The 14,769-nt window shown below is 41.3% G+C and overlaps 1 protein-coding gene across 4 annotated transcripts in view; it reads left to right on the forward strand.

Annotated features, from left to right (window-relative positions):
• The window catches only part of akap6 (A kinase (PRKA) anchor protein 6), a 276,529-nt gene that overhangs the window by 145,625 nt on the left and 116,135 nt on the right, over window positions 1-14,769 (forward strand). For all 4 annotated transcript variants that reach the window (XM_049596070.1, XM_049596069.1, XM_049596072.1 and 1 more), the window contains one exon: window positions 7,195-7,328. In XM_049596070.1, the coding sequence (XP_049452027.1) occupies window positions 7,195-7,328 (134 nt within the window). The remainder of the gene's footprint in view (window positions 1-7,194; window positions 7,329-14,769) is intronic.

Genomic DNA, 14,769 nt, shown 5'->3' on the forward strand with positions numbered 1-14,769 from the left:
TCAGATCCACCCCTCATTGTCTCCACAGCTCCACCCTTTCATCCAAATATGGTCACTTGTGGTGAATCCACAAACTAATGGGTGACCTCACCGTAGCTATGTCCATTGTTTTACACAGCCTATGCTATAAACCAAATTAGTTGCCAAATTAAAATTATGACTTGATGGTGGTACTGAAGGAAAAGTTGAAGGATCATTCTGACTGTTCATCTTAAGGGGAACGTGAATATGTGAACCAAATATCATGACAATCCATCCAAAAGTTGTGGAGACTCTACAAATTTTAGCTTCATGGTGTAGCACCAGGATGATTACAAGAGTCACGAGGGCTCATCCCCTGGTGCACGGTTCATTTTGTGCACCTCTGACTGAATTATTAGACTTTCCTCTCCAATCATACCAGAGCTTTGGTGCAAAAGATAAATAAGTTTGTCAGAAAATATCAGAGGGGATGAGGTTATCAGATTACACCCCAGTGTAATCCACAACCTCCTGAGCGAGACTGAAGTGAGAAGTGAGATTGACAGCATTGAACTGAACTGACGGTTTGTTTACAATCTGTGTGATGGTCTGAACTGTGATATTACAGCTCTGTTGGGTGGTCAGTGGAATGTAACTATAAATCATCATCTCATAATAAATAAAGTAAGTCGTAGAAACGATGGAAACTGAGGAAAAATAAGAAATAAGACACAGGTTGTAAAACACACACACACACACACACACACACGTGTCTAGTTTGAAGAGAAATAATTTCTGACAGAAATCCTTGAAGATCCTTCAGACTGGGAAGCAGCCCAACTCATCAGTGTGTGTGTGTGTGTGTGTGTGTGTGTGTTTTAAACAGACTCTGTGTTCCAGTCCTGTGTCCTCAAGGCGTCCAGGAGAAATTGCTTCACTGTGTGTAGCTGTATATGTGTGTGTGTGTGTGTGTGTGTGTATGTGTTTCATTATGGCTTCAGTCAGCTGTTAGGTATGAAAAAGCCAATTACAACCATAAGATTGCGTTCAGTTCACTCGCTCTCTGCAAACTTAGGCTGAAACCAAACTGAATAAATAAATGAGTGAGTTGCTGAGTGACATCATGTCCAGAGAACACTGACACATTTCAAACAAAGGTTTTGTCAACAGTTAACATTCATCTACAATGAAATTTAAATGTTAAACGAAACACTGAGCTTGAAAAGTTCTCATTTTTCTATCGAGGTCACAGTGAACAATACGTTATCTGAAGTAATGTCTGTCACTGGTGATAGTGCAGTTTTATCTGAGGTGTTGAAGCTGTCCTGTCAGCTGCTGTCCTCAGACACACTTTGGATTGAAATGTTCAGTTACAAGAAAGAAGCTGGATGTGACATTACGTCCACTGTCCTGCATCTTTGCTGTCTGTACATGTAAATATGGTCCTAGATTTCCAATCTGATGCACCTCCTCTACCAGCAGCAGGCCTTGTTGTTTCCATTTTGTCCAATTTCACATAATTTCTCTCCTGTTTGCATATCTGGAGGCATTAATCTGGAAATATGAATGACTTCACACAGAGGAAACTTTGGTATTTTCCAACCTGGACCCTATTTTCCCATATTTTTGTGTGGAAGTGACTAATGAGAATAAAATTTTTATGAAATTGATCCAGTCTTGAGTGAGCGGGCTGCAGCCACAGCAGCAAGGGCTGCAATTGACTTTACTGATTTTACTTGAGTTACAATTTCCTTTAAACTGTCTTTTATTTCCTCTGTTTTATTCAGAGAATTGTTTTATCTTAATCTGTTCTCTTATAAAATATTGATTTTATGACTTGTGTGTTTTATTTTGCTGCTTTGTGAAGCACTTGGTAACACTGATTTTGAAAACTGCTCTATTAATAAGGATTATTATGCTTATTATTAATATTTAGGTGGCACAGTGGTTAGCATTGTCGTGTCACAGCAAGAGATTCAAACCCCAGGGCAGGGGAGCCCGTGTCAATGCGGGTTTCCTCCAGGTGCTCCAGCTTCCTCCCACAGTCCAAAGACATGCAGGTTAATTGGTGACTCTAAATTGTCCGTAGGTGTGAATGTGAGTGTGAATGGTTGTCTGTCTCTATGTGTCAGCCCTGTGATAGTCTGGCGACCTGTCCAGGGTGAACCCTGCCTCTCACCCAGTGTCAGGTGGGATAGGCTCCACCCCCCCGTGACCCCCATCAGTATAAGGGGTTACGGAAAATGAAAAAATTATTATTATTCATCATAAAATTGTTGTCAGATTAGTCACGTTGACTGGAGAACATAGGAAAATAGGGTCCTGGTTGAAAAATATCAAAGTTACCCTTTAAAAATCAGGATAATATTGTGTTTTGGAGAAAAAGAAGAGAAAGAGCAAAGATTTTCTTATAGGATGGGACATGGGTTAAATCCTGCCATCTGATTGGCTGTCCCACATGATCAGTCATCTCTTCACTTAACAGCTGCTCATAAAGGTCACTCGCACCTCACAGTGAGTGGGAGTTAGCTGCTTGATAAATGTGTCTTGTTCACTTTTAACAAAGACCTTTTCTTACTCTTAAATTAAAGGATTGGTCCCAGATTCAGAGTCACAAACTGCATGAAGGAACAAAATTAGCAAAGACCAGAACAATCTAACCAGCTAATGAACAACCTGACTGATTTACTGACTCACTGACCGACTAACCAGCCAGCAAACAGCCTGCAAACGCCACCCGAGAGAAGTAATGAGTGAAAGTGGAGAGACATTTACACAAAGTGAGAAAAATTTTCTCTGAGAGCTTCCAGTTAGTTTCTGTAATAGCGGCTCACACACACAAACAAAACATTCTCACACACCTTCACACACACAGACGCAGACAGCGCCGCTGATTGTGTATTGCCTGTTTGTTTATTAGCTCTCTGATTGAGCGGCTCTGCCTTCCACAGATTGGATGACCTTTCCAGATCCTTCCGCGAGTCCACTAAGTAGATCGGACGGCGAGCGCGACGCAACGACACTTTATTCAGATTGTTACCGAATGAGGAAAAAGCGGAGCGGTCATATTTGTGTGTGTCGCTGTTTGTACACGCTCACTCTGCCTTCATTGGTTCAATTGAAGCCTCATCTCCATATAGTTTGTATGCAATTACATCTGAGCGGCGCGCTGAGTGCCTCTATATGATTGTGTCTGGATACTGAGTGCGACTGGCTGAGATGCGTGTGTGTGTGTGTGTGTGTGTAGGATAATTTGTGAGAAAGAGCAGCGATTGATGCTCAATGTGTGAATATGTGTGTGCATGTTTGTTTTTTTTGTGTGTGTGGAGCAATTCATGGTCAATTTGTGTGTGTGTCTTCATGGGAACATTTGTGCAGGCTTGATGGGTGTGTGTGTGTGTGTGTGTGCATGAGAGGTAATTTGTGCCAGAGAAAAGCGATTTGTGCTAAATGTGTGTGTGTGTGTGTGTGTGTGTGTTTGTGCTTTTATGAATAATTTGAGTAACAGGATGAGTGTGTGAGTGTGTGTATACATTTATATGCATATACATGTACATATGGATATTTGAGTGAGCGTGTGTGTGTGTGTGTTAGTGAAGATGAGAGTGCAGGATAAGCGTGGAGTGTGTTTCTAGTGGCTCGTTGGCCACTCGCGGGGCTTTAAAGGGCACGTCCGTCAAAATGTGGCACAGCTGAATCTCATTCAAAGGCAATGAACAGCTAATCAGACAACAGGACAAGTAGGACAGCCGGCGTCTGACGCATCACATCACAAATAGGCTGCGGTGCTACTTTGATTCTGCTCAACTTAATGAATGACATCTGAAGGGTGGCTTTAATACAAGTATTACGCACTGAAAGCACTTTATGTTCTCTCCTGTGCTCTGTGATGTTTGCAACCTTTACTGTGGAAAAATACAATAGTATATACTGGATTGAACATTTAATGGAAAACTGAAATAGTTAAAATTGTGCTTTTGTGCAGATTACAAAGACGTAATCTTCAAGTTATTGTCACATGCAGAACATTTACAGAGAAACAGGCTCAGATCTCAGGCTTCCTCCAACAATTCTCATTAAATGTGTGTAAAAAACAAAAAATACGCAGCTCAGATGGCCAGCATGTGACCCAGATTTTATACCAGCACTGCAAGATCATAGATACAGACAATAGATCTATCTTGGTATCACCTCTGTATGCGCTATCGTTAAAAACTGGGAACTTAATAGCTTTGATAATCTATGTCAGACATATGGGTTAGGTGGGCGAGAGTTCTACAGGTACTTACAGCTTCGTGATTATTTCTGGAAAAAGGTGAAGGGTTCTAACCCAATAGAGCCACCAGTGGTTATTCAGATATTTATTAATGCATATAACTCAGAAAGTAATAAACATCTCATAAGCAAATTATAAATAGGTATCACATCATTGAAGAAGGACAGCACAGACTACATAAAGCAGCGATGGGAAAGGGAGCTGGACATTGAAATATCTGCGGACATGTGGCTGAATGTCTGGAAAACACAGTCATCCCTGACTTGGAGAGACTTCTGTTGGAAGAACTTGATTCGGTTCTTTATTACTCCCAAACAGAAGGCTAAACAAACTGGTAATCAGCCAACTTGCTGGAGGGAATGTGGAGAAACGATGGCGTATCATGCCCATGTTTTTTGGACCTGTCCATCTATTCAGACCTTCTGGAAGGACGTAGGAACAATAATTTCAAATATACTGGGTTTTAGTATCAGCTCAACCTTTACATCTCTTTATTTTGGTCATATTCCTGATGGACTGTGCAAAGATGACATTTATCTATTGAAGATCTTGCTGGCAGCAAGTAAAAAGGCCATTACAAAATGTTGGCTCCAAAAAAAACAGTCCTACTGCAGGCCTTTTTGTTAGTATTGTTAAACACCTACATCTCCTAGAACGGATGACCCACTCCATACGACTCCAAAAAGAACTGGGAAAAAAACGGTGGGAAAAATGGTGTATTTATTTAGCCAATGAGATGGATACTTAATAACGACTGTTCTCTGTGTGACATTACATTATAAAGATGCTAATATTTACATTGAGTCGCTATTCATCCCGTGACGTCATATGTTCGTTTTGTATTGTGTTTTGTTTATTCCTGACATTGTAAAAAATACTCATAAATAAAAAGTAAAAAAAAAAATATATATATATACAAGTATAAAATGAGAATTTGACACATAAAATAGTGCAGAAGTTAAAATATGGGGATTAAATATATGAAAATGAAATATTTGGGGTAGGAGGGTGATGTGAAAACATGCTGGCTCTGTTTATGCTTTAAATACTGTTTATTTAAATGGAGTCTGGTGGGTTAGAGAGTGATTTCGAGGCAGTTTCTGGTTAACCCTTTAAAACCTGAAGCGGCATCACTTATTCGTGCTGTGTGCAGACGCCCTTCACAAATATTTAAATGTTTGAATCCTGAGCAAATTGATTTGATTTCTGTCGAAAACATGGGGCGAAAGGCAGCGAGCAACTTGGTAAGAAAAGGTCCTCAAACTGTAAAAAGTGAGCAGATTTGTAAAAAAAATAAATAAATAAATAAAAAAAATAAATTTAAAACTATGGAGAAAAATGTGCACTAAACTTTATTTATAATTATTATAAATATATATTTAGTCATGGAACAAATTTCTTATTTTTAAGCACTTTTTTTAATGTTATTTCCTTTTTGTCATTTGATTTTTTTTCTGTCTTTTTGTCTTTACTTTTCTTGCTAATTTTTAGGTAATTTTTTTTTTTTTTTTTTTTAAATTTCTTGCTATTTTGTGCCATTTTTTCTTCAGTTGCTTGTTGCCCTCTACCCATGTTTTTGAAAGAAACCAGATAGGATCTTACTTTTTCACAAAAAAAGGTCTGTCTCTGTAGGGTCCTCTCCATAATGTTGTCAGAATCATAACAATAATCTGAGCCCGTGGAGTTGTTGCAAATTAATAAACTGAATCAAATGAAGGCTCCTGATAACACCCCCTACAGGCTGCAACCAACCTTTAAATGTAAAGTAAATTAGCCTTTAAATGGGAGTTTTTACATGTGTAGTGTTTAAGAAGAGCTCATAGGTCCTTAAAGGGCGTTTTAGGATCCAGTATTGAGGGAGAGGGCTGCAGACAGCAGTGGCGAAACAAGCTGCGATATAACCACTCCAGGCATGTTTTCACCATCAGTGTACGTCCAATAGAAGTGTTTGTTTTTGTCACTGACAGGCTCAGATTGTTATTGTAAGTGTCTGCCAACATTATGAAAAGATCCCTACAGAGATAGAGCTTTGTGTTAAAGAGTAAGATCCTTTAGTTTAACCAGGAACAGCCCTGAAATCACCATCACCAAACCCACCAGACTTCGGAGGGAGCTCGCAGTAGAGCCGCTGCTTCTTTGCGTCGTAAGGGGCCAGTTTAGGTGGTTTGAGCACCTGATCAGGATCCTCCTGGGCGCCTCCTGTTAGAGGTGTTCTGGGCATGTCCAACTGGTAGGAGGCCCCGGGGCAGACCCAGAACACGCTGGAGGGATTATGTAAAGGATTATATATCTCATGTGGCCTAGGAGCACCTCGGGATCCCCCAGGAGGAGCTGGATAGTGTTGCTGGGGAGAGGGACATCTGGAGGGCTTTGCTCAGCCTGCTGCCTCTGCAACCTGGCCCCGAATAAGCGGATGAAAATGGATGGATGGAGAAACAGCCTCAAAGTCGTCATCGCCAGTTCCACCAGACTATATTTGAATAAACACTAATTTTATTATTGTAAAACACAGTTCATTGAAAGTCAACAGAAACAAATTAAAACTCACAGAAACCATCCTGGTTCATCTTTCCACTGTTCCAACAATCACCAGCTCTGGTTTGGTTTAAATTAACCCTTAATTCACCCAGTTAGATGTGACAACATGCTGCCTCTGTACACACTAACATGACCGTTTATTTAAATGGAGTCTGGTGGGTTTGGTGACGGTGATTTCTTTCTGGTTAAACAAAAAGGATCTTAGGAGGAAAAAGTTTTGGCCGGAGAGCGGCTTCCACAAATAACTGATATTTTTCTTTCATTGTTTACTGTCCCTCGCCACCACAGCCTGTGTGTTGGTGGGGCAGATACATCACTTACAGTCAGGAGGATTCCAGATTTATCTTTTTCCAGGTCATGAATATCCACAGTGTGTCGTGTGATTGATGCCCAAATGTCCTCTGCTCTGTGTCCTCCAGGCTGAGCTGATCCCCAGTCAGTGTGAAGCCCAGCGAGCCGCCCTGGCAGAGCAGATGGCAATCAAACTGAGAAGCCTGCACTACCCGTCATCGGCCAGCAGGAGGCACTACAGTCAGCTGGCGAGGAACAACAGGTAAACACACAACAGAGAGGACAGAATAGACAGAACAGTGCTCGTGACAGATGGGCTTCCAACTTTGGTGGCCCTCTTGAAAACGGTGTTGGTCATATCTAGCGTCAGTGTTTGGTTTGTCCGCTCTGGGCTACTGTAGAAACATGGCAGTGCAACATGGTGACAACGATTCGTATTGTCAGGTGATTATACACTGAAGAAACACGTTTACTATATTATATTCCATATCAGCCATTATAACCCCATTGAACCCTACACACTGGACCTTTAAGTTCCTGTTGCCTCTGTGAACGCATGAATATGATAAAATAATTTAATGATACAGCTCATCTACACACATTTTATTGTGCTGAATGGCTACAATTCTGATAATACAAAGGATTGATTTAAGGTTTTTGTTTTTTCAGAAAAACGTGTTCATCATTTTACAACCTGATTGAGTATGGAAGCAAAATATCGTCTAGACACTGTGTGTCACATGATCCTACAACACCATATGTGGCCTCTGCGCCAAAATAATTTCACAGCCCAGCGCTGTTTCAGTGACCCACTGAGGTACTGCAGAAATATGTGAAGAGAGTTTCTCACACACCAAACTCATAAAAAAAAGACATCTGTCGACAGGCCACCTTCATCTGCAAGAAAAGTCAGTTAGAATTTTTCTAAATAAAAATGAATTTATAAAATCACGCCCTAAAAAACAGTGTCTGTTCATGTGATCATCTCAGCTCAACTTTATTTATACGGCACCTTTCATACAAACATGCAGCCCAAAGTGCCTCACATGGCAATATTGGAATGACACAGACACAGTTAACAGGACAACACAAACAACTGGACATAAAGTTTGGCAATACTAGAAAATGTATTTTTTAAAATTTATTTATTTTTATTTGTTTAACAGGGACAGTGCACAGACACTTCGCTGCACCAGAGTTAGCTGTAAGCTAGTTTTCATCTGTAGTCCCAGGGCAGGAAACAGAGAATCATTTCTCTGCTAAAAGACACTAAAATAGATTAATAAATTCTTACAAAATAACAACAATAACAACAGCAACAATACAATTGCAACATTAGGATATAACAAGATTTCATAATATCAGATCAAGTGTTTGATTTCATGCGTGGCCATGAGTGGTTGATTTTAGCCATGATTTCAGCTTAAATTTAAAACCAACAAAGCTGCTGCACTGTCAACAAAATGTCAAAAAAAGCTGATTAAAAGTCCACAGAATTAAAAGGAAGTAAATAAATAAAATAGAATAAAAATAGACAGGATTTACTTTTAAAACTGTAATTTTAAAAGTAAGAAGTGTAAAAAATGGGACAGTGGGTTCAGTGCAGTGGGCAGCCAGCAAACCAGTAAGCAAACTGGGAAGAGATGACCTGAACTGATCGAGCTACATGTACACATGTGAACAGGCACCGTGTTATAACATGTTCAGGGCAGCAGTGGTCTCAAGGTTGGACAGAGTGAGTGGACGGTTGTTGGTTTGATCTCCTGACCAGCACAATAACCATCACCACCACTGAGGAGGCTGTAACTCCCAGCTGCTGCTTACTGGCTGCAGACTGGTTCAGACTGGTTGTACTGGGTGGATATGTGGACATGTACAAGTGTAAACAAAATCTAGTCATTATAATGCATCGACGTCAGGTGACCTCGATCACACGTGTGTTCTCTGTGTGCAGAACAATCAAACAGCATCAATGAATAATAGAGACGAATATAATATAATAGAAGAGACAAAAACTACCAGATGATTATTCTCTGCTGCCATGAGAAGGACGCACAAGAATAAAACCAGACCGAGACACAACAACACAGGAACATGTGACACACACACACACACACACACACACACACACACACACACAGTTGAATGTAATCATGCACACACAGAGTATGAGTGTTAACAGCAGTAATCTGGTGTGGCCAGGCTCGGCTCGGCGAGCGCCGTCTTTGGTCATGCTGCCTGTCGGCGTTTCATCCTCGGCTTTGAGGAGCCTCCCTCCGCGGTTATCACTCACACGCAGAGCACATACACACCAACACACACACACACACACACCAACACACACAATAAAAACATACACAAAGTCGTGTGTATGCAAATGAAAAATGAAGCTTAAACTGCTCACTGTAGTAGGAGTCTGTAGTATGTTGTGTTCTCCAGACTTTGTTGTGTCGTCACAATCACGCACATGAAGGATGTGGTGTATCACACACATGCACACACACACACACACACACACACACACAGATCCACTGTTTTTATTGAGCATAAATTGCAAACATTCTGGCAACACTGTAGTGTCTTCTGTGATTTAAATAAAATAAATCTAAGTGGTTTACATACACAACACACACACACACACACACACACACACACATTTTGTTTGTGTTTGTGTTTTCCAGTCCTCAGTGGCTGCAGTGTAATGTTTCAGTAATTTACTCTGGATGTATTGGACAGTAATTGGTTATTCATATATTAGCTGCTGCGCTTCAGATTTACATCTGTGTGTGTGTGTGTGTGTGTGTGTGTGTGTGTGTGTGTGTGTGTGCGTGCGCAGTGCAGTGGTGTGTGGGATGAGTTTGGTATTAATTGGATGTTACATGTTTTTCTTTAGCTGCTGTGAGTTCAGCTCAGTTGAGATTTCTGGTTTTGGTTCAGTTGTAAAGAAAATGAAGGTCAGACTGAATTATTTACTGATCTCACACAAAATATCTCAATTCTGAATTAATGCCAAAAGAAATTTAATTGGGGGAGAAAAACATCGTTTTTTTTTTTTTTTTTCATATTTTTCTGGTTTTAAAAAAGCATCTAAAGGCCCAGTGTATGTCCTGTGACGCCGAGTGTTTAATAATGTTTCATTCATTTGATTTGATGATATTTTGTGAATCTTTTTTTATCCATCAGTTTGGTTTCAGTGTCTCTGTGATGTTGCTATGGATCCCACTGCTTTTCTGGGCAAGCCCCGCCCATCTGTGCTGTGATTGGTCAGCACTCGCTGAAACCATGACCTCTTTGACCCAACCACCTCCAGCCTCTAGTTTGGTTTCAGTGTCTCTGCAGGATGAATCCATTAGTGTGAATGAGTGAATGAGTGGCAGCAGGTGGAGCTGTGCTGCTGCTCACTGATCCCTGCAGGATGAATCCATTAGTATGAATGAGTGAATGAGTGGCAGCAGGTGGAGCTGTGCTGCTGCTCACTGATCTCTGCAGGATGAACCCATTAGTGTGAATGAGTGAATAAGTGGCAGCAGGTGGAGCTGTGCTGCTGCTCACTGATCTCTGCAGGATGAATCCATTAGTGTGAATAAGTGGCAGCAGGTGGAGCTGTGCTGCTGCTCACTGATCCCTGCAGGATGAATCCATTAGTATGAATGAGTGAATGAGTGGCAGCAGGTGGAGCTGTGCTGCTGCTCACTGATCCCTGCAGAATGAATCCATTAGTGTGAATGAGTGAATGAGTGGCAGCAGGTGGAGCTGTGCTGCTGCTCACTGATCCCTGCAGAATGAATCCATTAGTGTGAATGAGTGAATGAGTGGCAGCAGGTGGAGCTGTGCTGCTGCTCACTGATCCCTGCAGAATGAATCCATTAGTGTGAATGAGTGAATGAGTGGCAGCAGGTGGAGCTGTGCTGCTGCTCACTGATCTCTGCAGGATGAACCCATTAGTGTGAATGAGTGAATGAGTGGCAGCAGGTGGAGCTGTGCTGCTGCTCACTGATCTCTGCAGGATGAACCCATTAGTGTGAATGAGTGAATGAGTGGCAGCAGGTGGAGCTGTGCTGCTGCTCACTGATCTCTGCAGGATGAATCCATTAGACAGACGAGTGTCAGTGAATCACCTCATAAATCCAACAGAGTCTCTGACTGAAAGGTGACGGCTGCCAATATGACTCATTCAACCTTTCACTCTATCACTTCATCCCCCACTCTGCCTCCCTCCCCCCCTTCACCCCATCTCTCCTTCCTTCACTCCTCATCCTCATAATCCTCACCATCCTTCCTCATTTCTTTCCTTTCTCTCAACTCCTGTCTCTGTAACTCCATCTCTTGTCCCACACCCTCCCTCACTTTATTTCCTCTCTCTTCCTCCTTCTCTGTCTTCTCTCACCTCCTTCCCTTCTTCCCTTCTGTCTTCCTTACCTCACCCCTTTCCTTTTCTCCATCTTCTTCCCTTCCCAGCTCCCTCTTCCACTCCTCCCTCCCTCCCTCCCTCCCTCCCTCCTTCCTTTCCTCCTCCTCTCCCCCCTGCTCATCTTCCTGCTGTATGGCGGATGATGAATTAGAGACAGTAGTTACAGCTGCTATCGCCGTCGCAGCAGCAGGCAGAGACAGAAAAGTAAGTATGAAGAAGTGATGAAAGGAGAGAGAGAAGTAGAAAGTGGAGGATGATGGTGAATCCATCCATTTAGAGCCTGACTGAAGAGTCACAGCGTGTGTTTCAACCAACAGTTTACACTTAGCACCAAGACATCGATTCTAAAAGCAGCTCGTTCTAAGAAATATATTTGGTTTGAAGTAGAAAGTAATAATGATGATAGCACTTTTCTAATCAAAAATACAAAGTGCCTCAGTCAGAAAAACCCTCATAAAAGAGTGAACAATTACATCTGCATTTAAAAAGGCAATATGACACAAGTAAAGTAAGTAAAGTTCAACTTAAGTGAACTTTGACCTGCAAGTTCGCACCGCTGACCAGTATCAAGCTGACCTGACAGTGCCTCACAGCCACGTCGGAGGAGGATGTCACAGCTTATTAGTTGAGTTGCACGACATTTTAATTTAACCTCCTCTGTCAGAGTATAAACTTCTCCGTTAAAGAGCAACAGCTGCAGACAGTTAGGAGACAGGAGGTGTTACAAACAGTGTAATCTTTGCGCTGCGCAGGCACGGTACGAAGCAACAGGCTAGTTTTGAAGATGAAAATGTTTACCTTATATTCCCATTACTTTGATTTTGTCCGGGGGAAAGATGACAAGAACACTGTTGCTGCAGGTGGTTGTACTTCAGCTCTGGATATGGATCTGCTTGAGTGTGTGGTGGTTGAAATGTTGCTCCACGAGGCATTTTTCAAGCAGATCTTTGGGAAAATACCGCTCACAGGCAACTGAAAACCCCTAAGTAAAAAAAATAAAAAATAAACCTCATTTGCACATTATCTAGCCTCAGCTGCGTTAAACTGTGATTACCTTGACGTGCACACAGAGACATTAGTCTGAATTTTGGTGAGATTACCAGTTTTATCAGGTGAGCCTCCCAGTATAGCTAGTTTTTGGTCTGCTCCCCACTGGTCAGATTCCACTTGAACTGCTCGACCTCCGTGGACATGCTTTCATGACATTTTAAGCCATTAAGACTTTATTTTCACTTTTTAAAATGTTTGCAAAACTTGTGTAGATATAAGCATGCTTTTTCCAACATGTAAATTTGCACACTTTCACACAATGCCCGCTACGTGTTGTTATATCCAGTGTTGACTGGAATTATGACGAGTTAGAAATGAATAATAGATTCCTGTAATTCGAATTTCCTCAAGTGACTGAATGTCAGAACGGCTCTCCGTAACACTCCCACGCGCTCCGTCAGTGCCGCGTGACAGAAAGCAAACCTGACACTTCAAACGCTCTGTAACTGTCCCGGTGTTGAACGCAGCCCCGCAGTGCCGCCACGTCGCTCCTTCCTCTCCGATTTGTCTGTTTTCTCGTCTTCCACCCCCCGAGAGATCCTGTTTTACAAAGCGTTTAGTTAACATTAGTGTGAGAACAAGACGGAAACGGGGGAGAGGAGGGGGGGAGTGGGAAAACGACAAACGACAAGAGAAAACAATCTGTGCGAGTGTTGTATCTGCTTCATCTGTCTGAGTCAGTAAAGGGCCGCTCTGCTCGCCGCATAATGAGGAACGCCGCCTCAGGGGAAGGAAGCAGCGCTCGCTTCCTTTGCTTTCTTCTTCTCTGTTTAGTTTTTATTTTAGTGAATCACTCGCAGTGGAGGACAAGGGGATGTGAGGAGGGAAGAGATGGGGAAAAGTAGTAAGAGGAGGAAAAAGATGGAGGAGAGGATGAGGGTGAGGTGGGAGGAAGATTTGTTTTATTTCAGTGTAGCTGATGAGGAGAAGATGGTGGAGAGATAGAAAGGACGATGAGGGACTTTAAGAGACAGACGTAGGAAAAATTCCTTAAGTTGCAAAGTTAAGATACTTTTAGAAATTGAAGACAGAAAGTAAGGACAGTTTTTAAAAATAACAACATGCTTGCAATGTGAGGACATTTTAGAAAGTGAAGACATGTTAGAAAGGAAAGACATTTTTGGAAGCCACTGAGATTTGTGAAGGGTTTCGAAGGGATGACATTTTTTGTGGGTGAGGACATTTTTGAAAAGTTGGAACATTTTTGGAAAGTGGGGACATTATAGGGAAAAAAAAAATTTGAATGTTTTTGAAAAGCGGGAGCAGTTTGGAAATATTGGAACGTTTTTGAAAGTGCGTAAGGTATAGAAAAGTTTGTAACATCTATGGAAAGTTGGGTCATTTTTGAAATGTAGGGACAATTTACAAAAGTTGAAATGTTTTCGGAAAGTGGGGACAGTTTAGAAAAGTTGGGACAGTTTTTATGAGTCGGAACATTTTTGGAAAAATGGGATAGCTAAGAAAAGTTTTTTTTTTTAAACTGGGGACATTTCGGAAAATAGGGACAGTTTAGAAAAGTTGGAACGTTTTTAGGAAGTGGGGACTCTTTTGGAACATAGGGACAGTTTAGAAACTTAGTACAATTTTGTGAAGTCAGAACATTCCTTTTAAGTGGGGACGGTTTGGAAAAGTTTGAACATTTATGGAAAATGGGGACATTTTCTTAGGTGAAGTGTGGACATTTTGTAAGAGTAGGATGTTTAAGGAAAATGAAGGAAGTTTGGACGGTCTGGACATTTCAGGACAATTAAACAATTTGGGAAGTGAAGGAAATTTTGTAAAGTGAGGACAAATGCAACAATATATTTTTTTTTTGGTCATCCATTTTCCAAATGCTTTTTCAGGGATTAGCATTAGTTTTAAGGTTTGATCTAGGGCATTATGGGTAATATATTAACAGCTGAAGCAGCTCAGTAAATTCATGCACTTTTAATGTGAGTGTGAAATTTTTGCAGCTTTCAGGTGAATCAAACTAAAACAGGAAGAAATTGAAGTGTTTATTTTCTTGTTTCTATAATTTCATTCATAGTTTACTCTCTCTGCCCTGACGGCAGGTCAAGCTGTGTGTGTGTGTGTGTGTGTGTGTGTGTGTGTGTGTGTACTTGTTTAGTTTTTAATGTGTGTGTTGCATTCTGGGTAACTGTGTGTATACATGTTATTATCAGTGGCCGCGTGTTTGGATTGTTTTGTGTATTTCACTCATTGTTCTCATGTGTGTGTTTTAGAGTGTGTGTGTCTTCAT

Source organism: Epinephelus fuscoguttatus, linkage group LG14 (genome assembly GCF_011397635.1).
Source record: "Epinephelus fuscoguttatus linkage group LG14, E.fuscoguttatus.final_Chr_v1".
NCBI lineage: Eukaryota > Metazoa > Chordata > Actinopteri > Perciformes > Serranidae > Epinephelus > Epinephelus fuscoguttatus.